The sequence below is a fragment of the Callorhinus ursinus genome, unplaced genomic scaffold (assembly GCF_003265705.2).
Source record: "Callorhinus ursinus isolate GAN/ISIS: 27379988/994484 unplaced genomic scaffold, GSC_fseal_2.0 scaffold4, whole genome shotgun sequence".
Taxonomy (NCBI): Eukaryota; Metazoa; Chordata; class Mammalia; order Carnivora; family Otariidae; genus Callorhinus; species Callorhinus ursinus.
The window spans coordinates 153,388,703-153,414,524 of record NW_027397066.1 but is presented as its reverse complement, the minus strand read 5'-3'; the positions used below and the strand labels follow the sequence as shown (position 1 = coordinate 153,414,524).

Genomic DNA, 25,822 nt, shown 5'->3' with positions numbered 1-25,822 from the left:
TGAAGTCACCTTTTCTGTAAGCATAATACTCCTCCTGACTTGACTGCCCTTCCTCTGGGATCTGGTTTCTATCATTGTTCCATCTTTGTTGCTTTTTCCCTCCAAATTTTATATGGTGTTTTTCTTCATTTTAGAAAAGGTGACCACAATTTATCAAGTTGTTACTGAAAAGTAACAGTAGGTCTCACATTTGTAAGCCGTATCTGTTAACAGTTTGTTATTGCCTATGTTATCTCACCGTTTTATGTAACTTTTCTTACTGAACCCTGTTAATGAAATGAAAATAAGGTCACCATGTTTATTTCATCTAGTGATTTATCAAAAAAGATACTGACAAATTAGACACAGATAAGAGAGGTAAGGTGATGAAGACAAGCCAGTTAGTTGTCCATTCTATGCTGCTACTAGAGCAGACATGATGTTTAAAGCCAGGGTCGGGGAAGGGGCTGTGGCACTACCCACAACACCAGTGCTGCCAGTGCTGTAGCTTAGCAGAAATACTGGGAGCTGTGGAGACGAGGGACCTGGGTCTGAATTACAGTTCTGCTTCCTAACTCTGTGACCTTTTGTTAGGACCCTTTCTGGAACTCACATTCCTCATAGGATAGTAATTCCAATCTCTAGCCTTTTTTTTTTTTTTTTAAGATTTTATTTATTTTAGAGCAAGAGCATGCTTGCCAGCGGGGGAGGGATAAGGGGAGAGGGAGAGAATCTCAAGGAGATTCTCCTGCTGAGCACAAAGCCTGATGCAGGGCTCAATCCCAGGACCCCGAGATCATGACCTGAACTGAAGCCAAGAGTCAGACACTTAACTGCCTGAGCCATCCAGGTGCCGCTTTGTTAGGTGCTTAAGTTGATGTGTCAAGCATGTAGATGCAATGCCTGGTATTTCTAAGTACTCAAGAAAGTTCTTCCTCCTCTATCTAGCTTTATACTTTGTACTCAATCAACTATAAAGTTGTTGCTTCCTTTGTTTTGAAATGGAGTTAGGTGGGGTGTAGGCTCATCTCCTGCTCCTGACTGACTTTCTCTCTTGAAGGGAAAATGTGTTTTCAGTTTTCTCAGCCTCTACTTTGGTGTTGGGTTTATCCTTTTAGAAGGAAAGGGCTGTGGTAATATGGAGAAGTAAAGAGTTGTTTTGTGCCCAATTCAGGCACCACATTGACTAGTTTACTCCTTTTGCTTACTTCTTCCCCCTTTGTTTTCTAGAATAGAATCAGAGTGGAATTTAAGTAAACAGATTTGTTCCATTTTCCTTTTTCATTTATCTTAAGGTTTTGTGATTTTTATTCCCCCACTTTTACTAAAGAGCATTAAACAAGCCATAATTAGCCTGCTCCTGTGGCCACTGGCTGAGGCAGTTGGCATGTGTACTACACTCTACGTGATTTCCTTTCTGTCCTCAGTGTTTAGAGTATGCAAAACTTAAGCTAAATGGTGTGCGTCTTTCATCAAAGAGAGGAGAGGGGGTCAGAAAGCAGAGGCATTTTCACCAACTGTGGGGGGCTGGAGGCTTGAAGGCATTTGGTACGGAAAAAGGATCAGGGAACTACTATAGCCCCTGGTCTCCCCTAGGTGGCAGGTTCCCAGGTGGTGGGCAGCTCTTGGCAGCCAGCCTTGGAGCAATAAGGCAGAGATCCCAGTTGGGAAAGGGGGCGGAGGCTTTCCCACCTAGTGCTGGCCAGCTCCCTCTTCCTGTCACCCCATCGGAGTGAACAGCGTCCCCTGTCTTTATCTCTGTCCTGGGGCACAGGTGGAGGCCAGGAAGGTAACTAGAGAGGCTGGTCACTGAAGCCACATCACAGAGTGTCACTCTAGCACATTTCAGGATCCTCTTCTGTCACCTTACCTCATTTCATCATCATCACAACCTGCAAAGTGCTGAAGATAGAAAATTTATCCTGCTTCTGAGAGTAGGAAAACGACCCCCACAATATAGGTAACTCCTGCCTGTGGGTTACAGAACTTGGAGGATGAAAGGAAGCAGGCATGTGGCCCACCCCCGCTGTCCTGACAGCTCTACTAAGCACTGGCCATAGCGGCGCCCTGAGGGCTGCTTGCCGCATGTCGGCGCAAGTCCTGCTCGCTCCCCAGCCCAGGGCTTCGCAGACACCCAGGCGATTGAGTTGAGAAGTCAGTTACACATGCAGCCCACTGCATCTCTCCTCAAGGGCAGGAGCAGTGTTAATGCTGAGGCCTGTGACACAGCCTGCCGACGTCAGTCCGGGAGGCTGGCTGACGTCAGTTGTGACACGTAATTGCCTGTTTTTGGCCGAATAACAAGAGGAAAGTTACCGTGAAGGGACTGTTTGGAGCCCTCCTCAGCACGGCGGGGGGGATGGGAGCAGGGTGTGGCCTGCACCCAGCCTGGGTGATGGTGTGTTCTCCTCCAAGCTGGCTAAGAGTACTAATGCTTTTACCAGTCTGTTCTGCAGATCGTAGAAACGGCAGGGGGTGGGAGTGGCAGCCGGCGGATCTTTCAAGAAAAGGGAGGCACAAAGAAATACAAATGGGGAGTATTTTTGCCTTAGTTGGTTAAGACCCACTGGAGGTCAGAGTTCTTTCCCCCAAATTCTTAAATCTTCCCAGAGGGTCCAAAAGTAGATCTTCCATCTCAGTGCTACAGCATGTTACTGAAAACAGGATAGGAGCTTGAAAATACACCTTTCTTTCAAAAAAGCAAACAACGCCTGAATGCCTCTTCTCAAGCTGGTAATGGTTTCTAGGGCCCGTACCCTGTATAAAGGCAGAAGGAGAGAGCCCAGGGAGCCCGGATGCTGGATGCTCAGTGAGAATCATGGCTGAGGAATGCTTCGTTGTGCCCCTGTAAAGCTGTTCTTTTCAGCAGCATGCTTAGGAAATCGGGACACACTGACAGTGACTGAACTTCTGCAGTTATCCGAGGCCTGACTAGTCCTGTCTCAGGAGCTGCTTCCGTCTCACCTCTGCAGCTGGTTGTGGTGGACAGATAGAGGATGTAGCATGTCTCAGGAAGTAGAGCACTCTGACCAGTGGTATGTCTTCGGTCTGGTAATTGATGGTAAAGAAGATACCATCATCCTTATTTGAAAGAAGGCAATTAAAACATGTCTCCAGTGACCAAGCTGAGCAGAACCAGAAGGAAACAGATGTATTTTGTGACTTCCCCTGAGTAGAAAGCTAGAAGCATTAGCAGTTTGGTGGATGAACTGATAACTGTTGAAGCTGGGTAATGGGTATGTGGAGGTTCGATACACTGTCATCTCTACTTTTATATACCTGAAATTCTCCATAATGGGTTAAGTCCGTGGAAAATGGCATCTGCTTTGTGAAATTAGAAAATATAAAACCAGAAATATTTCTAAAAAAATTGGGGGCAGTTTTATTAGAGATAATAAATTGAAAAGCTGCCTCTAAATCTTTAAGTTAACAAGGTAGAAAAGTCCTTCCCTTAATACCTTTTACATTGAGTCATTCCCACTGCCTGGCACCTAACAACACAGAGGCAATTTTTTTTTCTTTTTTTAAAGACATCCCCAGGAGCACATTTCGTCCTATGTACACAACATAATAACTGAATACGGTACAATGTATCTGCAAGCATTTATCGCATATTCATTATATGCCAGACACTTATTAAGCCCTAATGATGGAAGTCATTGACTTTAAAGAGCTTACATTCTAGGAGGGGAGCTAGACATGCAAGTAAAATGAAGCACAGCATGATTACCAAAACAACAGGACGATAAGTAAGGGATGCAGCTAGCGTGGAGAGAGGGGCTGGATTTCTAGCTTCCCTGTGGGTAGGGGAAGTACGTGCAAGGGTCTCCTGGTGGTTTGTCCAAGTTGGGGGTTCAGGGTGGAGTGGGCCACTCATCCTATTCCTTCTGCCTTATTTCACTGAATTCTCTGGACTCATTGATCTGTCAAAATACAGTAAAACATCTGTTAAATGAATTGTCCCTCTGGATTTTTTTTTAATTGAGATATTACATGCAGAAAGTACATGTTAAACACACCACTTGATTAATTTTTGCATGTAAATTACATTCCCATGTAACTACTAGATTAAGATAGAACATTTTCAGCACTCCAGAAGACTTTCTCTCCTTCCCTCTTTCAGTCCATATCGTCTTACAGATGTAACCAGTACTCTGACTTCTAGGACCATAAAATTAGTTTTACCTCTAGCCTGAACTTTGTGTTAACAGGTGAACTTGTGTTAACCTTTTATATCTGGTTTCTTTCATACACGTTAGGTCTGTGAGGTTCATCGATGTTCTTACAAATAAATAAGCTAAAGTTCCTTTTTTCATTGCTGTGTAGTATTTTATTGTGTGAAAATACAATTTATCCATTCACTTGATATTTGGGATATTTCCTGTTTGGATATTATAAATAATGTCTTTTGTTGGATGTAAGCATTCATTTCTCTTTTCACTCAAGAGTATAATTGCTGGGTTATAGGATATGCTTATGGACAGAGAACTTTAGGAGAGGTTGTGCCCCTCTGGGGGTTTTCAGCCGTCTTGCTGTATTCAGGGGTCTGAGCTGCCACGTGACCTGTACTGTGTTTTTGTTTTCCCCTTGCTCTACCCCAAGCCACAGTGTTGAACAAAAGTAATGATTAGAAATGCAGAGACAAGGTGCAGTTGTGTGAGATGGAGTATCAGTAATCCTCGACTTCAAAGGGAAAGTCTCCAATGACCTGTTCTCACGGGACAGTTTTGTGACCTCCATCGTGCCAGCCTCAGTTCCATTTTCTAAACACTTGAAAAATTTCGAAGGGGATGGAAAACAAAACTTGGTAGGAAGGCCTATTCCTAAATAGCAAAGGTTTGGGCTAAAGAACTAGGCTAGACTTGAAAGAGCGAACAATTATTTGATTCCAGGCACAGTCTGCAGTACTAGCCTCACAATACAAAGTGAGGAACAAGATAAATAGAACTTGCACCTCACAGAGAGGCAGAGCAGTGACACAGTCCGCCGTGGGGAGAGCTGTGGGGGCAAAGCACTGTAAAGAAACACGCTGCAGTTTTCATTCACACTGCACACAGCGCTCTGTGACTACTTATGCTACTGACACCAGATGCAGCGGTTTTCCACACATCAGGCAATTCTGCAATAGCAGCTGGGTGTCCTGTAATTTAACTCCATTCCCACGGTCTCCCTGGAGATAACATCAGATCCCACAGGTTAAGGGCTCAGGCCCACAAGAATGTCTGCACTTCAGATGCCCATTGCAAGTCCAGCTTCTTACCTGTGCTTCTGACCTATAAATGGAAGTTTCCACTAACTCCCTCCTCGGGTTCACTTAATTTGCTAGAGGGAACAGCATGAGCAAGGACCCGGAAGCTAAAGAAAGAGCCAGACATATGCAGAGAACTTGGAAATATTTTAAATTCACCAAGGCTGAAGCAGAGTGTTTAGGGAGAGAGTTGTAGCAAGAGATGAAGCTAGAAATATAAGCAGGTAGGTACCAAGTCATAAAAAGCTTTAAAAGAATAACGACAGCAGCCAGTGTTTCTGAGGAATCAGCCTTTTTCAGACTGAACTAATCACATTTCATAGACTGTCTCATTTAATACTCGACATCCTTAAAACATAAGTACGTTATTACAGACGATCAAATAATCAGGGAAGGTAAGTAAGTGGCCCAGGCCACAGACCTATGCAGTGACGGGTCCAAGTCTCAGATGCATAGCAAACTGATCCAAACCCATCCCCCTAACCACTCCTGTGGATACTACCGGAGAAGCCATGCTCTATCGTCTTAGGACCTCAGCTTCTTGTGTGTAATACTGTTACTGCTTTAGAGGCATCATTTAGGATAGTGTTTCTCCAAAGAGAGTAAGTTCATGGATCTTTCACTATTGACTTAAATCAGCCAAGTTATTTAAATGTGTGCAAACTTAAAACTAGTATAGACTCCTGGTACTTATACTGCTCATACATGGAAGTGAATATGCCAGTTAAGACAGACAAAACTTCAATAAAATGCAAATTAAGTAGCATTGATTTAATGTGCCCGCTGTTTTGCTGAAATGGCCGCTGACGCTGCGGGAGTGTGGCGCTGACACTACAGCGCAGCTTTTCCTTCAGTGCCCTTTTCGTCTTGGCGCTCTGTGGAGACCCCACCTCCCCACGCCTCTTCTCTCAGCTCCCCAGAGACCGGACTACTGTTTGGCTCCGTTCACGGGGTGGTGTCAGCAGGATTGAAATACATACGAGAGGCTCTAAAATACAGTTTCTGTATTTTAATGTGGCTTGAATTCAAAATAATAAAAATGTTCCAGACTCATTAAGATGAGATTCCGTCTGGACTGGAATTTGGTCTCTGAGTAAGAGTGGGAAAGGGGAGCTGTGAGGGGAGTGTTCGCTGGCTTTTGAGGGTTTTACTAAAGTTAGGCTTCGTAGAGACTTTTCTTAACTTCGGTTTTCTGCTGCTTCACAGGCGTCGGCACCAGAAATTATTACAGAAAGATTGGCTACAGATTACAAGGGCCATACATGGTAAAGACACTAAAGTGATGGCCACACCAGCCCACCTTGATGCAGTATCCTCCCTGGCAGAAAATAAAAATTCAAGATATTTTGAATACTCGGGAGAGAGGCTGAGCTAAACAAATGGACCCACCCTGGCTCCCTGGCAAGGAGCTTCACCCTCATCCTACAGCTGCGGAGACTGGAAACTACTTTCAGGGCCAGGCCAGACGTCTGCTGACCAAGCCCACCGAGCTTCTGATGTTCAGAGCTCCCGCTCGCCCTCTCCTGCGTGTTCTCAAGTCACGTGTCCAGTTTCTATACGTCTGCATGAAGCCTGCAATTGACCTACTTTGACTCACGCACAGTGACGAAAGCAAATTAACTCATTTGGACACATTATTCATGAAATAAAACTAGCTATTGTCATGTGAGGAATAAACTTAGGAGTAGGTTATTTATATACCATAGGGACAAAAAGGTTGGAACATAGGAAAACTGTTAGATTTTGATCTCTGGCCTTTGATATACACTCTGGCACAAGAAAAATGAGCGTCTTTTTTTTGTTTGTTTTTGTTTTTAATGGAAATCACTCTGATTCCTGTGATGTTTGAAATAACAGTGTGATGGGGAGAGGAACCGAAGTCGTCGGTTGGTGTTTCAAGCTTAAAACCAGCCTTTCTCACTTGGGAGTCTGCCATCTACAATGGGCTGTTACAAGCACCCTTTATTTCACATTTTTTCTTGTCTGTAGTCCCTACACTCTTGACCCCTACAAAGCAGGGAGGGCAGCACTTCTACCCAGAGAAGTGTTTGGCTTCCCCTCTTGTCTGTCCTGAGCAGGCAGAGTCTGACATGCCCCCGTCCGGGCGTGCGTAGCCCTGAGTCCAGATGCACTTCCACAGAAGCCGTTTCCTGCCTTGTAATTCTTTAAGATGGGCTTTGGTTTGCTTTAAATGAAGAAAGGTAAGAGCTCAACTCCTCTGAAAACAAAAAAAATGGGAAATGAGCCCAAATCGAAAAAATAGGAAAAAGATGGGCTTTTTCAAAGTTTCATATTCTAGAAGTGCCTCTTTGTAACTTCCAGGTAGTCTGCGAAGGAGACTCCACTTGGAGAGGGCCAATTCTTAAGACCATGGCTTAACTCCATGCCCCCTGGCTTCTGGGGCATTTTACAAAGGTTTAGTAAATGGAATTGATTCCCCTGAAAGGTTCAAGGAGTAAAATCTTCAGCCTACAGAGAAGAATCGTGTAAAGTGTTTTTCTTCTGCCTGTTACACATGTAGTGACATTGCTATGAATCCGTGATGCTGTTTACTTCCTCCTGGGTGCCACGTGCCATCTCATTCGGCTGCCACACGGCACTGGCATTCTCAGGGGCACGCCATGGGGCTACAAAGGCTTGCCACACCTGTAATTTAGCTACTTCTCAGTTGTGCTTGTTTTTCCTTTAAAAATAAAACTATTAAACTAACAGTGCGTGCACACTAGCTGTTAGCACATGTAACTGGGGGTGACGGAATGGAGAGCGTGCTGGCCCAGCCTCACCTCTGCCTGCAGTGTGACCACGGCTTACACAAGCGTTTCTGGGCCTCCAGGTGCTCATCCTTAATATCCCGCTGCCCTAAAGGGATCCACATGTGTAAAGTACAGAGGGGTCCCTTGTCAAATTGTAAAAAGGCTTATTTTAATATGATGATTTAGAGCAAGATTTTAAAACAAAATCACCAGGGAACGTGCCCGTTTCCAGTGGCCATCAGCCAGTGTTCCATCTGGATTTTCCTCTCAGGGCTCAGGAAAATACCTCTTTCTTTCTAGCTTGTCCTCAGCCTTCTTTGGAGTGGGTCTTCTAAGCTTGGGTAAAAGGTGCAGAACCTTTAAAGCTACATGGGAGAGACAGAGCACAGGCAGAACACCAGCAGCCTTTCTGCCACGAGAAGCTTCAGCTGCTCTTCCGACTGCCCAGGGCTTTTTCTGGCGTGTGGGGTGCTTTGCGCCTCCACGATCTGGCCAGCCTGGCCCTCTCGAAGACATGTGCCCCTCAGTCCCACGGGCCACTTCCTGAGAAGGGTCAGTTGGTCGGGACCCTGCCAGTCTCAGCACGGGAGCTTTAAAGCTTGTGTTTCTGATCTCTGTTGAACAAACCTTAGCAACCACCTTAAACCTAGTCAAATAGCCCTGCTTTTAGTTCACCTTGTTAAATCACCTGAAGAGTTTGTGAAAAGTACAACTTAAGAACTAAAGAAAATATCTTTCAAATTATAAATTTCTATTTCCAAAGGTGTGTGTGTATGTGTTTTAGAGATTATCGTCTAACCAAAAAGACAATTTGTTCATAAAGAACTCACAGACCCCTGAGTTTAAGAAAGAGCTCAAGACCTAGATTCTGAAAACCCTGAAGCTCTGGGGTGCCCCTTCACCTTTTGAGCCATATTTAAAGATTTATTTTAGAGAAAGAGAGAGTGCCGGGGTGGGGCGGTGGCGGGGGGGGTAGTGAGAGGGAGAACAAGTTTTAAGCAGACTCTGTGCCAAGCACAGAGCCCGATGTGGGGCTCGATCTCACGACTCTGAGATCACAACCTGAACCAAAATCAAGTCAGTCACTTAACCGACTGAACCACAGGTGCCCCTATGATTCCCCTTTTAATGTGAGATAAATAACCAGCTCCAAGGCAAGTGCGAGGATCAGATGTGGTCACACTGGAGAGACAATGCATAAACTGACATTCTCTTATATATAAACAGTTCTCTAGTGAAGTGGCTTCTTGACAGAAGTGTGACCTTGGGCACATAAACTTACTCTGCTTTTCAGCAAGTTCCCAGTGATGATAGTAACTCCCTCCTGCTGTAGTCGTGCAGATTAAATGAGCTCATGTAGGTAAGCCTCTTAGTACAGGGTCTGTTCAACATAAAACACTGAACTAGCTGTTATTACATCTAACAAAGTGCAGTATTTGGCCCATTCTAAAAAGGGAGTTTCTTATCTGTTAGCAATAGAATGTGGCTTTTTGCTAGAAACCCTAAATTTTGCTAGAAGCCAGTCAGAAAAATAATACCTCTTGGGCTCTGGTCCTTCTATCTCATCCATCTAAGTCTAGGGTTGCAAATTGTCAGATCCATGCTTTGAGGGACAAGAGACTAGCTGAGACCTGGGACGACAACAAGCATTTTAAAATATCACTGTAGGGGCACTGGGTGGCTCAGTCGGTTAAGCGTCTGCCTTTGGCTCAGGTTTTGATCCCAGGGTCCTGGGATCGATACGGGGTCCTGGGATTGAGCCACGCATCGGGCTCCCTGCTCAGCAGGAAGTCTGCTTCTCCTTCCTCTACCCCTCTCCCCTGCTAATGCTCTCTCTCTCATGCTCTCCCTCTCAAATAAATAAAATATTTCTTAAACTAAAATAAAAATCACTGTAATTTTGGGGGCTTCCCAGAACATTGTCCTATATCAACATGGACTGCCAGTGTCCCCTGTGTGTGCTGGTGGCTGTGTCCACTTAGGGAGTCCCTCCGAGGGAGTTCAGCAGCTTTCAGTGTGGGGAGCAGGGTAGTGCCACATTTCTCTAGATTAGAATTGCGTATGCCAGCAATACATTTCTGTTTCATTCTGGGCAGGCAGTTTCAAAAACTAAGTTTACAGACTCTTCAAAGAAACTGATTTTAACAAGTTTACAGACGCTTCAAAGAAACTGATTTTAACATCAACAACCAAATTCATGCCTGTTAGGAATAACAAACTGGCTGCTTTTTTAGGTCCGAATGTGCAGCATTATTGTACTTCTGTCTTTTCCCAAGCCTAGAATATCCTTCTCGCCCACCTGGAAAACTCCTCCTTCAAGGGAAGGAACTAGCATCTGCTGAGTCCCAAGGCACTGGGCTCCGCCTCAGGCCCTTCCCATGCTTGACTAGGCAGTCCTCGCCCAACAGTGAGTGCCAGACTCCCCCTCCCCCCGCCCCCGTGACAAAGGAGGACACCAGCTGGTGTCTTCAGCTCTGAGCCTCGAGTCACAGGCCAGGCCGCCACACTGCCCAGCTCCAGTTGGTACCAGTCCCGAAGCGTCTGGGTCGCATGCACCGGAATATAAAAGTGCCCAAGTGGCCCAGCATGGCAGCCCAGGTCTGCTGCTCAAGGGATTTAGGATCCAAACGCAAGGCAGTGACTCAGCCTTTCTCACCCCCTTCTGCCGCATGGTTCCTGTTGTAAGGGGGGGAAATGTTCAGTCCGCTTCTGTTTAAAACTGTTCAGCCAGCAGCTATTGAGCAATGAGTCTGTGCTTTCATATTATTTCATCCTCACAACAAACAACCTGTGAGGAAAATCCTGTCATCGTCCCAATTGTTAAAACTGCACATAGTAGAAGTGAATGAGGTCATCAAGAAAGAATGCAAAGCAAAGAGTCTGCTTTTCTTTTTTTAATTTAAATGAATATAGCTTATGGTTCTAAAAATTATATATGCTCATTGTAACTAATGGAAACAGAAAAGCCCAAAGTCCCCTGAGATCCCACCATCAGAGACAACCATGGTAAACACTGTGACAAGCATCCTTCATCCATCTCCCGCACACTTATGATCAGTTCCACATAAAATGTTCACACTGGGCATGTCGCTTTGGTAACTTGACAAAATGTAAGCATCTTTCCGTCCCTCTACACATAGATCCATTTAATCCCTTTTAATGACTACCTGTAATTAATATATCTATGACTAATACTCTGTTGTCAGCAGACGCCACAGTTTGTTTAAGCAGGTCTTTCGTATCTTATATTCTCTTACATTCTCATTGTCACAATAGCTAGAATCCTGAATTAAGCATTGGGGCTGCACACATAAGTGGATTCAACACTAAGATTTGCTTCTTTACACCTTTTCTCTACAAGCACTCATTCATCAACAGCAGGCTTCTTCTCTGTCTACCCCCAGGTCCTTCAGTCCCTCATTCACAACCCACTTTGCAGGAATGGTGCAAGAAATGAACCTGTCCACACTCGCCCTTTTTCATTCAGAAAGCAGCAACACACTCGATCGTGAACAAGTCCCGTGATGAGAAATGTCAAGCTGTGGGTTCACAGAAAGGCACTGGAGCATGGCCATCCTCTCATGGAGATTACAGGTGACTGTACCTTATCTTTCCTCCCCTGATGGAAGTTACTGCTTTGAGTCAGAGTCCTTTGCCAGCTAAAGCCCTGCAGTGAAGGTTATGCTCTTGTCTCAGGGCTGATCTTATCTGTGAGGTTAGCAGCTAGGAGAGCAGGAAGGTGACGGTTCCTGCTGTCCCAACCAGAGCAGGTGGAAAAGGGCTCAGCCCCTGACTCTCTAGGAAAAGCCAGCCTGGCTTTTAGCTGCCTGGGTTCAAGGCTTGTTTCCACCTGTTGTCAAGCTTTCCAAGAACCAGGGTCTCAGACCTCTATGTATTTGGGCACTGGGCAAAGGATCCTTTCTGTCCATCTAAGGAAAAGGAAAGGAAGGCTGGGAAAGTGGGGGGAGGGCAGAGAAAGGGAAGTAGTACCTATTGAACTGATACTCCTGGTATTGCCCCTCCCAGCAACCTTCTGAGGACTGATGGCCTCCATTTTACAAACTACAAACCAAGGTCCCAAACAGTGAAGGAGGTTAACCAAGGCCACAAAACTAGGAAGTGAAGAGCTGAACGTCAAGGCAACAGATTGGCATTCACAAACTGGCAGAGATCTAAGGACTCTAAAATCTATGAGCAGTGGTAGCTCTAGAAGTTCTAAAAGAAAGGGTTTCAGGGGCGCCTGGCTGGCTCAGTCGGTTAAGTGTCCAACTCCGATTTCAACTCAGGTCATGATCTCAGGGCTGTGAGATTGAGCCCTGCGTCAGGCTCCATGCTTGACAGGGAGTCTGCTTGAGATTCTCTCTCTCTCTTTGCCCCTCCCACTAGTGCTCATGCTCTTTCTCTAAAATAAATAAATCTTTTTAAAAAATAAAACAAAGGGCTTCAGACTGGCAATTGGGTTAGAAAATGATTTTAAGGGGCACCTGGGTGGCTCAGTCATTAAGCACCTGCCTTCAGCTCAGGTCCTGATCCCAGGGTCCTAAGATCGAGCCCTGCATTGGGCTCCCTACTCGGCAGGAAGCCTGCTTCTCCCTCTCCCACTCCCCCTACTTGTGTTCCCTCTCTCGCTGTATCTCTCTCTGTCAAATAGATAAATAAAATCTTTTAAAAAAATTGTTTTAAGATTTATTTATTTTTGAGAGAGAGTGTGTGCACAAGTGCAGGGAGGGGCAGAAGGAGAAGCAGGCTCCCTGCTCAGCAGGGAGCCATGTGGGACTCGATCCCAGGGCCCTGCGATCATGACCTGAGCCAAAAGCAGACACTTAACCGACTGAGCCACCCAGGCGCCCTGAAAAGGATTTTTTTTTTTAAGCTACACTTACTTAGCACACTCCATCCGCCCTCACCCCACCTACCTCAAGCTACCTCTTGGCATCAACTGCCAGTAAACTCTTCCTTAAAAAACAATTTGACAAAGAAATGTAGCCAAGAGATACATCCAAATAAAGAACTTGGGACTAGGGGCAATATGGAAAGAAAGAACCAGCAGTAAGTAATAAATCTATTTAATTGGAGAACTGAAACTAACTCTGGAAGTTACTGCTACAGAAAAGAATGGAAGCTTCTGGGTTAAAATGGAGGATCAAGCACACGGATCTAGTTTTGCTCCCACCCAAAGCTCACAACACAGACTGAAGGGGATTTTTTTTAAATCCATACCACAGGAAGAACAGAAGAGACAAAAGTGATAAGATTTTGGAAGCTATAGAGCAGTTAGATAGTAGTAACTCGCTTAGCAGTTGAAACTGAGCAATGGAGAAAGTTCACAGCCAATACAGCTCATACCGCAGAACTGACAGCAGCAAACACCAGAGAGGAAGGGAAGAAGCCAAAATGAGGAGGACTAATGATGGAAGTCCTCTGATAGCAGGTAGGTCCCTGGGTCCCTCTACCAGCTCCCTCCATTCAGTGGATGCTCTCTTCCCACCTCAGCAATAGCCTGGAAGTTTATTTTCTGAAGAGGGTCAAACAGAGGATCCTTGAATGAGAGAACCCTAGACAAAGTTGAAGGTTGGGGTAATAGAACTGAAAACAGGATGATTAAGGGAACCCAGGCACACCAAATAGTACTAAAAGTCCCAGTCATCTTTCCTCAACTCAATTTTCAGAAGGCTGGCAGCTGAAACTTTTCCCTACAGGCCAGAAATTGAAAGGCTCTTCTGGAGACTCTAACCAGCCCCAGGGGAAGGACCTAAAAGAGACTGTCATTTGGAGCTCCTTAGGAAACAGCCCAGATGGCTACTCCACAGCAAGATCGGTAAGCCCCAGTGTCATGGACTGAATGTTTGTATCCCCCCCACAAATTCATATATTGAAGCCTCAAGCCCCAATGTAACTATATTTGGAGGTAAAGCCTTTTAAGGAGGAAATTAAGGCAAAGTGAGGTCACAAGGGTAGAGCCTTGATCTAATAATATTAGTGTCCTTATAGGAGGAGAAAACGGGAGAATGACCTCAACAAGATGGTGATGTAGATTGCTCCTGACTTACTCCCCCTCACAAGGAGAACAGCTAACAATAGGCAAGACACCACTGAGAATTCTAGAACATGGGGATGAAGCTGAAGCATCCCCCTGAACCACAAGAGACCAAGACAGACTGCATTAGAAGGGTGAGAGTAGTGGCCCATGGGGACCATATTGCCCCTCACCCAGGCTGGTGCAGCACTGCACCGAGAGGTCTGCCCTGAGCCTATGGTACCTCCAGTGAGAAAAGAAAGTCTATGGTGGACATCCAGCTCCACCAGCATTGTGGGTTGCTTCTTGGGAGCCCTCTGAGGATTGCAGGGGAATATGAGGCACTCAACCACTAGGAATCCGACTGTGACGGAGAGGGGGGAGGAGCTTACAACAACTAGCACTAGGATCCCAGACCCAGTTCATATCTGCAGCACCCTAGTAGTAGTACGAGTGGCTGCAGCTGCTTTGTTCATTTGCAGAGCCAAGATGGCACAGTTTGACCAGGGAACTTGGCAGGATGCAAGTCTACCTGATTCAGGTCCTCAAAAGAAGAATTTTGCTGGCCTTGGAGCCTAGTCTGCCTTCACCCAGACAGGGAAGCTGAGTTCTAGCCTAACCCATTGCTGAGTGTAGCTCCTGGCCCCTCCCAACCAGAAAGTCTGAACAGGAACACCTGGAAGCTGCATAGCCCAACATGCTGAAGCTGAGTGGAGAGAATGGAAGGCAGAGCTGATCTGCAGAGCAAAGCCAGTGGCACCATTCAGCCAAGGAACTTAGGGAGCAGGTTAGCTTGAGTTGAGACCACAAACAAAAAGTCTTGCCAGGCTTGGAGTGTTCCTCTGCTTTGCCCAGGCAAGCAAGCTGAGTCATAGCCCAGCTCACTGCTGAGTGTAGCTTCCGGGCCCTCCTGACCAGAAAGCCTTACAAGAGCACTGGGAAGCTGTGTATCCCTGCAACACTCTAGCAGAGAGTATAACAGGCAGAACTGATCACCTGCAGAGCAAAGGCAGTGACACCATTCGGCCAGGATACTTGGGGCATAGGTTGGCATGAGCCAAGACCACAAAGAGCCTTATTGGTCTTGGAGCCAGTTTGCCCACTCTGCCTGGACAGGGAAACTAATTCGTATCCCCACCTATTGTTAGGTACAGCCTACAGCCCACTTTATCAGGATGCTAACCAGAACATCTGGGAAGCTGCATAGCCCATTCATGGCCCTGCTGAGACACTTGAACAAAGAGTACCCTATGGCTTTCCCCATTTGTGGAAACAAAACAAGTGGCCCCAGCTAGCCAGGAAATTCAATGTGCAGTCTTGCCAAACAGTGAGCCATGTAGGCCCTGGGGCCTATCCCTGCTTCACTGCTGGGGCAAGGAACCAAATTCATAGCTCTATCTACTTCTAAGTATAGTATCCAATCCTAATCATCTAGTAAGCCTGACTCAAGAACCCAGGAAGCCACAGATCTCATCCTAGAGTACTGCATGATCAGGGAACCAAGCCAGCAGTCCTATCCAAATGTTCTAAGCCAGTGACACATCCCCCAAGCTCAGAGGTTAGGCAATGGCCTTACCCCAAAAACTAGAACCCTGTTTAGCAAGCTCCACCTGCCCAAGGAAGTTACCAGCACATACATCCAAAAACCCAAATGGAGCTAACTGGTAAGTAACTATGTCTGCCAAAGGGAACCTGGAAAGTCTGGAAGAGACCACTTACCCAAATGTACAGACACCAATGTAAGTAATCAGGATTATTAAAAAACAAGTAAACATGACACCACCAAAGGAAACTAGTAATACTAAACTCCAATAACTGACCCTAAGAAAATGGAGATCTATGAACTGTCAAAGAATTCAGAATAATTCTCTTAAAGAAGCTTAGTGAACTATTAGAACACACAACTAAATTAGGAAGAAATACATTAAAAATAAGTTCAACAAAGAAGTACAAACCATCAAAAAAAATGGTTAATATAGAGTAAAAAATACAATGACTAAAGTGAAGAATTCAATTCAATAGAGAGCTTCAAATGTAGATTTGACCACACAGAAGAAAGAATCAGTGACTTAGAACATAGGACATTTGAAATTATCCAGTCAGAGGAGAAAAAGGAAAAAAGAATGGAAAAAGAGTGAAGAAAGCCTATGGGATTTATGGAACACAATCAACAGGAAGAGACAAAGCATATTGTAAGCAATAATGGCTGGAAATCTCCCAAACCTGGAGAGAGAAATGGACATCAAATCCATGAGGCTCAAAAGACCCCAAATAGCTTGAACCTGAGTAGGGATACACCAATAAATACTGTAGTTAATTGGCAAAAGTGAAATGCAAAGAATTTTTAAAACAGCAAGAGAGAAGACAAAAGTTATGTATAAGAGAACCCCTCTAAGATTACTGGCAGATTTCTCAAAAGAAACTTTTCAGGCCAGGAGAGAATACGATGATACTGAAAAACAAAAACTGCCAACCAAGAATTCAACACCTGGCAAACCTGTCCTTCAGAAATGAAGAAGAGATAAAGACTTTACCAAACAAAAGCTGAAGGAGTTCATCACCACTAGACTTGCCTTATTAATAAGTGCTAAAGGGAAGTCTCTAACTTGAACTAAAAGGATGTTAATTAACATCATAAAAACATAAAATGGTAGCATAAAACTCACTGGTAATGAAAAATATATAGTCAAAGTTAGATTCTATAATATAATGGTGGTGCATAATTCACTTATAACTAGTTTAAAAGTTAAAAAACAAATGTAAAATAACCATAACTACAATAATCTGTTATTGGTTACACGATATAAAAACATACAAACTACAACATCAGTAATGTAAAATGGGGGGTAGGGGGTGGGGAGGAGAAGTAAAATTATAAGGTTTAGAAATACTATTGAAGTTTTTAACCAGTTTGAAATACGCTGTTATAATTTCAAGATATTTTATGTAAGCCTCATGGTAACCACAAGGGAAAAGCCTGTAGTAATTATGTACAAGAATATGATAAAGAAGTAAAAGCATACTGATACCAAAAGACATCAAAACACAAAGAAAGACAACAGGATTAGAAACAAGGAACAAGTCTCCCAAACATCCAGTAAACAATAAAATGACAATAGTGAGTCCTTATCTATCAATAATTACTTTAAATGTAAATGGATTAAATTCTTCTGTAATAAGATATAAAACAGCTGAATGGATTTTAAAAACAACATCCAGTGGTATGCTGCCTATAAGAGACTCAGTTTAGCCTCAAAGACACACAAAGCCAGAATGAAGGGTTGGAAAAAGATATATCAAGCAAATGGTAATCAAAAAGAGCAGGAGCACATATATTAGACAAAAGAGATCTTGACTAAAAATAGTAAAAAGAGACAAAGAAAGCCATTATGTAATGATAAAGGGGTCAATCCATCAAGAAAATATAATTGTATACTTATGCACCCAACATCAGAGAATATATATATAATATATAACAGTGAAATGTATATATACATATATATAAAATATACATGTATATAAATATACATGTATATTTTATATATATAAAGTAAAAACTAACAAAGCTAAAGGAGAAATAAATAATATAATAATAGTTAAGGACTTTAATACCCCACTCTCAGTAGTCATCCAAACAATAAACAACAAAACAGACTTGAGCAACACTATAGATCCAGATGGACCTGACGTACCCAGAACATTCTATCTGACAAGAGCAGAATACACATTCTTCTTAAGTACACATGCAACATTTTCCAGGATAGACCATAAATTAGGACACAAAAAGGTCTTAGCAAATTCAGGAAGATTGAAGCCATACCAAATACCTTCTCTGACAAAAATGGTATGGGACTAGAAATCAATATCAGGAGTAAAACTGGAAAGAACACACGAGTAATAAAAATTAGACAATACTTTATAAACAACCAATGGATCAATAGAAAATTAGAGGGGAAATTAAAAAGGACCTTGAGACAAACAAAAATGGAAACACAACATACCAAAATGTATGAAATGTAGCAAAAGCAGTTCTAAGAGGGAAGCTCTACCAAAAAACACATTAAGAAATGAGAAGCGTAGAGAGGAAGGTGGTGACAGAGTAGGAGGACCCGAGGCTTGCCTCATTCCTCAAATACAACTAGATAACTATCAAATCACCCTAAATACCCCAAAAATCAACCTGAAGACTGGCATAACAAACTCCACAACTAAAGATAGAGAACAGGCCACATTGAAGAAGGTAGGAAGTATGGAGATGCAGTTTGGGAGAGAAACGGATTATAGCTGCTGCAGTGAGGAGGAAGCCACAGTCATAGAGAAGAGTGAGAGAGAGACTAGCACACAGGGAAAATGAACCTCCATAGCAATTGTCTTGAAAAGCAAGAGGGGCTGGATTTCAGGAGTTCTTTCAACCAGCAGGGCTTAAAGCCTGGATTTTAAAGGTCAGCAGACATGGCTTAGAGAGAGCCAGGAGAGCGTTAGGGCTGCTATTGGAGAGAAGGCAGGGCAAACAGCCCCTGGACATACAGCATGGAAACATCGATCTGGAGGTTACCTGACCCACACTGGGGGAAGGTTATTTGCTCATCTCAGAGCACATCCCAGAGAGGCCAGCATTCATGGAAAACCCCTCTGGGAACAAAGGAACTGGCCAGTCATTTCTCCTCCTGCCCCATCCCTCAGCATAAGCACAGGGCCACCTTCAGGAACCAATGCAGTGCCCACACTTGCTATCTAATTTGCTTATGCCAAGCCCTGCAGTGGAACTGCCATTCCTAGTCACACTTGCATCAGTCTGGGCTCCACTCCAGAAGACCAGCCCAAACTGCTGCCAACACCATTTCTCTTGACCCAGGAGTTTTGGGGAGCCTTGGTTCTGGTAGTGGTGGTAACAGGTCTCACTTCAGAAGCAGACCAGAGCACACCTAGTTAAAACATGCCACATTGAGGCCAGGGACCAAACACTGTCCACCACAAAGAGAGCCTCTACAGACAACTGGCCTGAAGGAGAGTGGCCAGAACACAGCAGAGCACATGCAGCACACACTGGAGACACTCCCAGAAGTGCCAGGCCCTGGGGAACAGGGGACACTACACTATAGGGCACCATAGGACCTCTTCTTCATAAGACCATTACCCTCAAGAACAGGTGACATAAATGACTTTCCCAACACAGAGAAGCACACAGACTTAGAGAAAATGAGAAGACAATGAAATTTATTCCAAATTTAAGAAGAGGAGAAGGCCACAGCCAGAGATCTCAGCAAAACAATTAAAAGTAACATGCCGATGGAGTATTTAAAGCAATGATCTTAAGGATACTCACTGGACTTGAGAAAAGAGTAAAAGACATTAGTGAGACCCTTAACACAGAGATAAAAACAAAGAAAACCAGAGATGAAGAGTTCAATAAACTACATTAGAAACATGCCTAAGGCAATGAACAGCAGGCTGAAAGAAGCAGAGGAACAAATTAATGACCTAGAAAATAGAGTAATGGAAAATAATCAAGATAAACAAAAGAGAGAAAAAAGAATTAGGCAAAATTGGAATAGAGAACTCAGTGACTCTATCAAACATAATGGCATTTGTATTATAGGAGTCCTAGAAGAAGAAGAGAGAGAAAGGGGACAGAAAATTTATTTGAAGAGATACGAGCTGAAAATTTCCCTAATCTAAGGAAATGGATATCCAGATCCAGGAAGCACAGAGAACCCCCAACAAAGTCAAAAGTAGAATAACAGCAAGATACATTGTAATTCCATTGGCAAAATATAGTGATAAAGAAAAAAATATTAAAAGCAACCAGACAACAGAGGACAGTAACATACACGAGAAACCCCATAAATTATCAGCAGATTTTTCAGCAGAAACTTTCCAAGCCAGAAGAGAATGGTATGATATACTCGAAGTGCTGATTGGGAAAAGTCAGCAGTCAAGATTACTCTGTCCAGCAAGACTATCATTCAGAATAGAAGGGGAGATAAAGAGTTTCTCAGACAAACAAAAACTAAGAGTTTGTGACCACTAAACCAGCCCTGCAAGAAATATTAGAGGGGACTCTGAGTGGAAAGGAAAAAACAAAAGTGACAGTATGAAAGTACTGATTTACAAAATCAGTAAAAATGAATATTTCTAGAAAAAATCAGTCAGGTAGACCAACAAAATAAAATGAGGCAAAAAAAATGACACCATATACCTAAAATATGGGGAGGAAAGGAGTAAAGGATGGGTTCAAACTTACATGATCATTAAGTTAATATAGACTGCTATATGAGGAGGATGTTATATACAAACCTAATGGTAACCACAAATCAAAAACCACTAATATGCAAAGAATAAAGAGAAAGGAATCCAAATATATTACTAAAGAAAACCAACAAACCATGAAAGAAAGCAAGATAGGAAAGGATCAGAGAAAAACTTCAGAAAAAAACACAAAACAAGGAATAAAATGGCAATAAATATGTATCTATCAGTAATGACTTTGACTAAAAATCGGCTAACTGCTCCAATCAAAAGACATAGGGTGACAGAATGGATAAGAAATAAAACAAACAAACAAAAAAGAAGACCCATCTATATACTATTTACAAGAGACTCATTTTAGACCTAAAGACACCTGGAGATTGAAAGGGAGGAGATGAAGAAACATCTATCACACAAAAAAGAAAGCCTGCATAGCAATATTTATATTGGACAAAATAGACTTTAAAACAAAGACTATAACAAGACAAAGAAGGACACTATATAACAATAAAAGGGACAATCCAACAAGAAGATATAACATTTGTAAATATTTATGCACCCAAAAAAGGAAAACCCAAATACACAAAACAATTAACTATAAACATAAAGGAGCTAATCAATTATAAAACAATAATAGTAAGACTTTAAAACCCCACTTACATCAATGGACAAATCATGGAAACAGAAAATTAAAAACAAAAAAACAATGGCCTTGAAGGACATACTGGACCAGATGGATTTAACAGATATATTCAGAATATTCCATCCTAAAATAGCAGAATATGCATTGTTTTTAGGGGCACATGGAACATTCTTCAAAATAAATCTTATATTAGGCCACAAAACAAGTCTCAACAAACTCAAGAAGTCATGTCATGCAGCTTTTCTGACCACACCACCATGAAACTAGAAATCAACCACAAGAAAAAATCTGTAAAGACCACAAATACATGAAGGTTAAATAGCATGCTACTGAACAACAAATGGGTCAACAAATTAAAAAAATTAAAAAGTACATGGAAACAAATGAAAATGAAAACACAACAGTCCAAAATCTTTGGGTTGTAGCAAAAGTGGTTCTAAGAGGGAAGTTTATAACAATACAGACCTACTTCAAGAAGCAAGAAAAATCCCAAATAAACAACCTAACCTTACACCTGAAGGAGCTAGAAAAAGAACAACAAACAAAACAAAACCAGCAGAAGGAAGGAAATAATAAAGATTACAGCATAAATAAATGATATGGAAACTAAAAAAACAAAAACAATAGAGCCAATCAATGAAACCAGGAGCTGATTTTTTGAAAATAAAATTGAGAAACATTCAAATAGACTTATCAAGAAAAAAAGAGGACTCAAATAAATAAAATCACAAATTAGAAGAAATAACAACCAACACCACAGAAATACAAATTATAAGAAATATTGCAAAAAACGATATGCCAACAAATTGGACATCCTAGAAGTAATGGATAAATTCCTAGAAACATATAACCTACTAAAACTGAAAAAAGAAGAAATGGAAAGTTTGAACAGACTGATAACCAGCAAAGAAATTAAATCAGTAATCAAAACATTCCCCAAAAAACAAAAGTCCAGGACCAGATGGCTTCACAGGCAAATTCTATCAAATATTTAAAGAAGAATTAATACCTATTCTTCTCCAACTATTCCAAAAAATAGGAAAGGAAGGGAAACTTCCAAATTCATTCTATGAAGCCAGCATTACCCTGATACCAAAACCAGAGAAAAAGAGAACAATAGGCCAATATTTCTGATGAATATACATGCAAAACCTTAACAAAATTTTGGAAAACCAAATCCAACAATAAATTAATAAAATCATTCACCATGATCAAGTGGGATTTATTCCCAGATTGCAAGGGTGTTTCAATATTTGCAAATCAACCAACATGATACATCACATCCATAAGAGAAAGGACAAGAAACATGTAATCATTTCAATAGATGCAGAAAAAGCATTTGACAAATGCAAACTGGTGGAAGACACTGGGGAAGACAGAATGGAGGTTCCTCAAAAAGTGAAATATAGAATTCCCCTACCATCCAATAATCACACTACGGGGTATTTACCTAAAGAATACAAAAATACTGGGGGCCTGGGTGGCTCAGTCGTTAGGCGTCTGCCTTTGGCTCAGGTCATGATCCCAAGGTCCTGGGATCGAGCCCCACATTGGGGTCCCTGCTCAGCGGGAGGCCTGCTTCTCCCCCTCCCACTCTCTCTGCTTGTGTTCCCTCTCTCACTGTGTCTCCTTCTCTCTCTGTCAAATAAATAAATAAAATCTTTAAAAAATAAAAATTAAAAAAAAGAATACAAAAATACCGATTCAAAGGGATACATGCACCCTGATGTTTATAGCAGCATTATTTATAAGAGCTAAGATATGGAAGCGGCCTTTGTCCATCAATTGATGAAAGGATAAAGAAGATGTGGTATATATGTATGTATATACACAATGGAATACTATTCAGCCATAAAAAGGAATGAAATCTTGCCATTTCCAATGACATGAATGGAGCTAAAAGGTATAATGCTAAGCAAAATAAGTCTATCAGAGAAAGATAAATACCATATGATTTCACTCACATGTGGAAGTTAAGAAACAAAACAAATGAATAAAGGGATAAAAAAAAAAAAGACAAACCCAGAAACAGACTCTTAATTATAGAGAACAAACTGATGGTTACCAGAAGGGAGGGGGGTGGGATTATTGGTTAAATAATGATAGGATTAAGGAGTGCACTTGCCAATGATGAGCACCCGGTGATGTATGGAATTGTTGAATCACCATATTGTACACCTGAAAATAATATAACACTGTATGTTAACCAGCTGGAATTAAAATAAAAGTTTAAAAAATGAGAAAATTCTCAAAAAACAACTTAAATCTCTGCCTTAAGGAAACAGAAAAACAAATTGAGCCCCAAATTTGCAGAACAAAGGAAACAATAAAAAATAGAGCAGAAATAAATGAAGTAGAGAACAGGAAAACAATTTAAAAAGTTAACAAAACTTAGAGTTAGTTCCTTGAAAAGAAACACAAAATTGACAAACTTTTAGGTAGACTAACCAAGGAAAAAGGAGAACTCAAATAAAATAATAAGTGAGAAAGAAGACTTACAACTGATACCACAAAATACAAAGCATCATCAAGGCTACCATGAAAAACTATATGCCAACAAACTGGACAACATAGAAGAAATGGAAAAATTCTTAGAAACATACAACATACCAAGAGGAAAGTAGGAAGAAATAGAAAATCTGGACAGACCAATTACTAGTAAGAAGATTGAATCAGTAATCAAAAATTTCCCAACCATGAAAATCCCAAGACCAAATGGCTTCATTGGTGAATTTTACCAAACATTTAAAGAAAAATTAACACCAATCCTTCTCAAACTTTTCCAAAAAATTGAAGAAGAGAGAACATTCTGAAATTCATTTTATGAGACCAGTATTACCCTGATACCAAAGTCAGAAAAGAACACTATCAGAAAGAAAACTATAAGCTCATATCCCTGATGAATATAAATGTAAAAATCTCTATAAAATATTAAAGCAAATAAAATTTAGCAGCTCATTAAGAGGATAATTCACCATGATCAGGTAGGATTTATCCTGGGATGCAAGGATGACACAATATACACAATTTAACCAATGTGATACATAACAATAAAATGAAAGAGAAAAATGGTATGATCATCTCTATAGATGCAGAAAAATCATTTGACAAAATTCAATATTCATTCATAATAAAAACCCAACAAATTAGGTATAAAAGGAACATACCTCAATAAGGCCATATGTGACAATTCCACAGCTAACATTATATTTAATGGTGAATATAGAAATACATATTCAGTGGTGAATCAGATATAAAAAAAAGGTAACAGAATTGGAAAGAAAGAAGTAAAATCATCTCTATTTGCAGATGACATGATTGTATATATAGAAAATCCAAAAAGACTCCAAAAAACTGTTAGAAGTAATCAATGAATTCAGTAAAGTTGCAGGATACAAAATTAACATACAAAAAATCATTAGCATTTCTATACACCAACACATTATCAGTAAAAGAAATAAAGAAAACCATCCCATTTATAATAACATCAAAAGCAATAAAATACTTAGGAATAAATTTAACCAAGTAGGTGAAAGATCTGCAGATTGAAAACTACAAGACACTGATGAAAGAAATCAAAGAAGACACAAATTGAAAGGTATTTCATGTTCATGTATCAGAAGAATTAATATTGTTAAAATGTCCGTATTATCCAAAGCCATCTATAGATTCATTGCAATCCTTATCAAGATTCCAGTGTCATTTGGCATTTTTTATAGAAGTAGCAAAAACAATCCTAAAATTTATGTGGATTCGCAAAAGACCCCAAATACCCAAATCAATCCTGAGAAAGAACAAAGTTTGTGGCATCACACTTTCTGATTTCAAGCAATATCATAAACCTTTAGTAATCAAAGCAGTATGGTTCTAGCATAAAAACAGACACACTGACAAATGGAACAGAATTAAGAGTCCAGAAATAAACCATATAGTCAAGTAATATTTGACATGGATGCCAAGAACACTCAACGGATAAAAAGCAGTCTCTTCAATGGTGCTGGAAAAATTGGATATTCATTTGTAAAAGAATGAAACTAGACCCTTATCTTGCACCACTCACAAAAAGTAACTTGAAATGGATTAAAGACTTAAGTGTAGGGGGCGGAGCAAGATGGCGGAGGAGTAGGAGACCTGGATTTCGTCTGGTCTCCAGGAATTCAGCTGGATAGGGATCAAACCATTCTGAACACCTACGAACTCAACAGGAGATCGAAGAAAAGAATAGGAACAACTCTCAGAACAGAAAAGCGACCACTTTCTGGAAGGTAGGACATGCGGAGAAGTGAATCCGAGGCGATATTTGGGAGGATAGACAGCAGGGGAGGGGGCCTCCGTTGGCCGCTTCTGGCAAGTGATAGAGTCGCGGAGCACAAAATCGGAACTTTGAGAAGTCGGCTCCACGGAGGGATGTCACTTCAGTGGCTAAGTGGGGGGTGGAAACTTCGCGGGACAGTGTGGTCTCAGGACCCTCGGGGGCACAGAAAGACCGGGGGTGCCTGAGTGCAGCAGACCTCCCAGGTATCAGAGTGGGGAAGCCGGCTGCAGAGACGGAGCTGAGGCGCGGGCTCTCAGCTCGGGGTTGCCATAAACTGTGATCCGCGGCCCAGTCGGGCCACTGCTCCTCCAGCAGGGACCCAACAGGCGGCAGATCCGGGGAGACTCCCCTTCCTTCCCGGGGAGGAGCGGCGGGGGAGCGCACCACAGGGATCTGCTGGGTTTGGAGACTCCACACCGAGTCGGGTGCCAGAGATAGAAACGCTCGGTCACAGGCTGGGTGAGCACGGAATGCGGCCAGAGACGGGGGAGACGGGAGTAACTGACTGCCTTTCTCTGGGGGCGCACTGAGGAGCGGGGCCCCGAGTTCTCGGCTCCTCCGGGCGGAGATTGGGAGGTTGCCATTTTCACTCTCGTCCTCTAATGAGGTACGGAAAGCT

General features: G+C 42.2%; 1 protein-coding gene across 1 annotated transcript in view; it reads left to right on the top strand.

The window, feature by feature from the left end:
- ELP3 (elongator acetyltransferase complex subunit 3) overlaps window positions 1-7,938 on the top strand; it is a 102,642-nt gene extending 94,704 nt beyond the window's left edge. Inside the window, exon 15 of the mRNA XM_025873776.2 lies at window positions 6,434-7,938. Coding sequence (XP_025729561.1) covers window positions 6,434-6,510 — 77 coding nt within the window. The 3' untranslated portion in view covers window positions 6,511-7,938. The remainder of the gene's footprint in view (window positions 1-6,433) is intronic.
- Window positions 7,939-25,822: the final 17,884 nt, after the last annotated feature.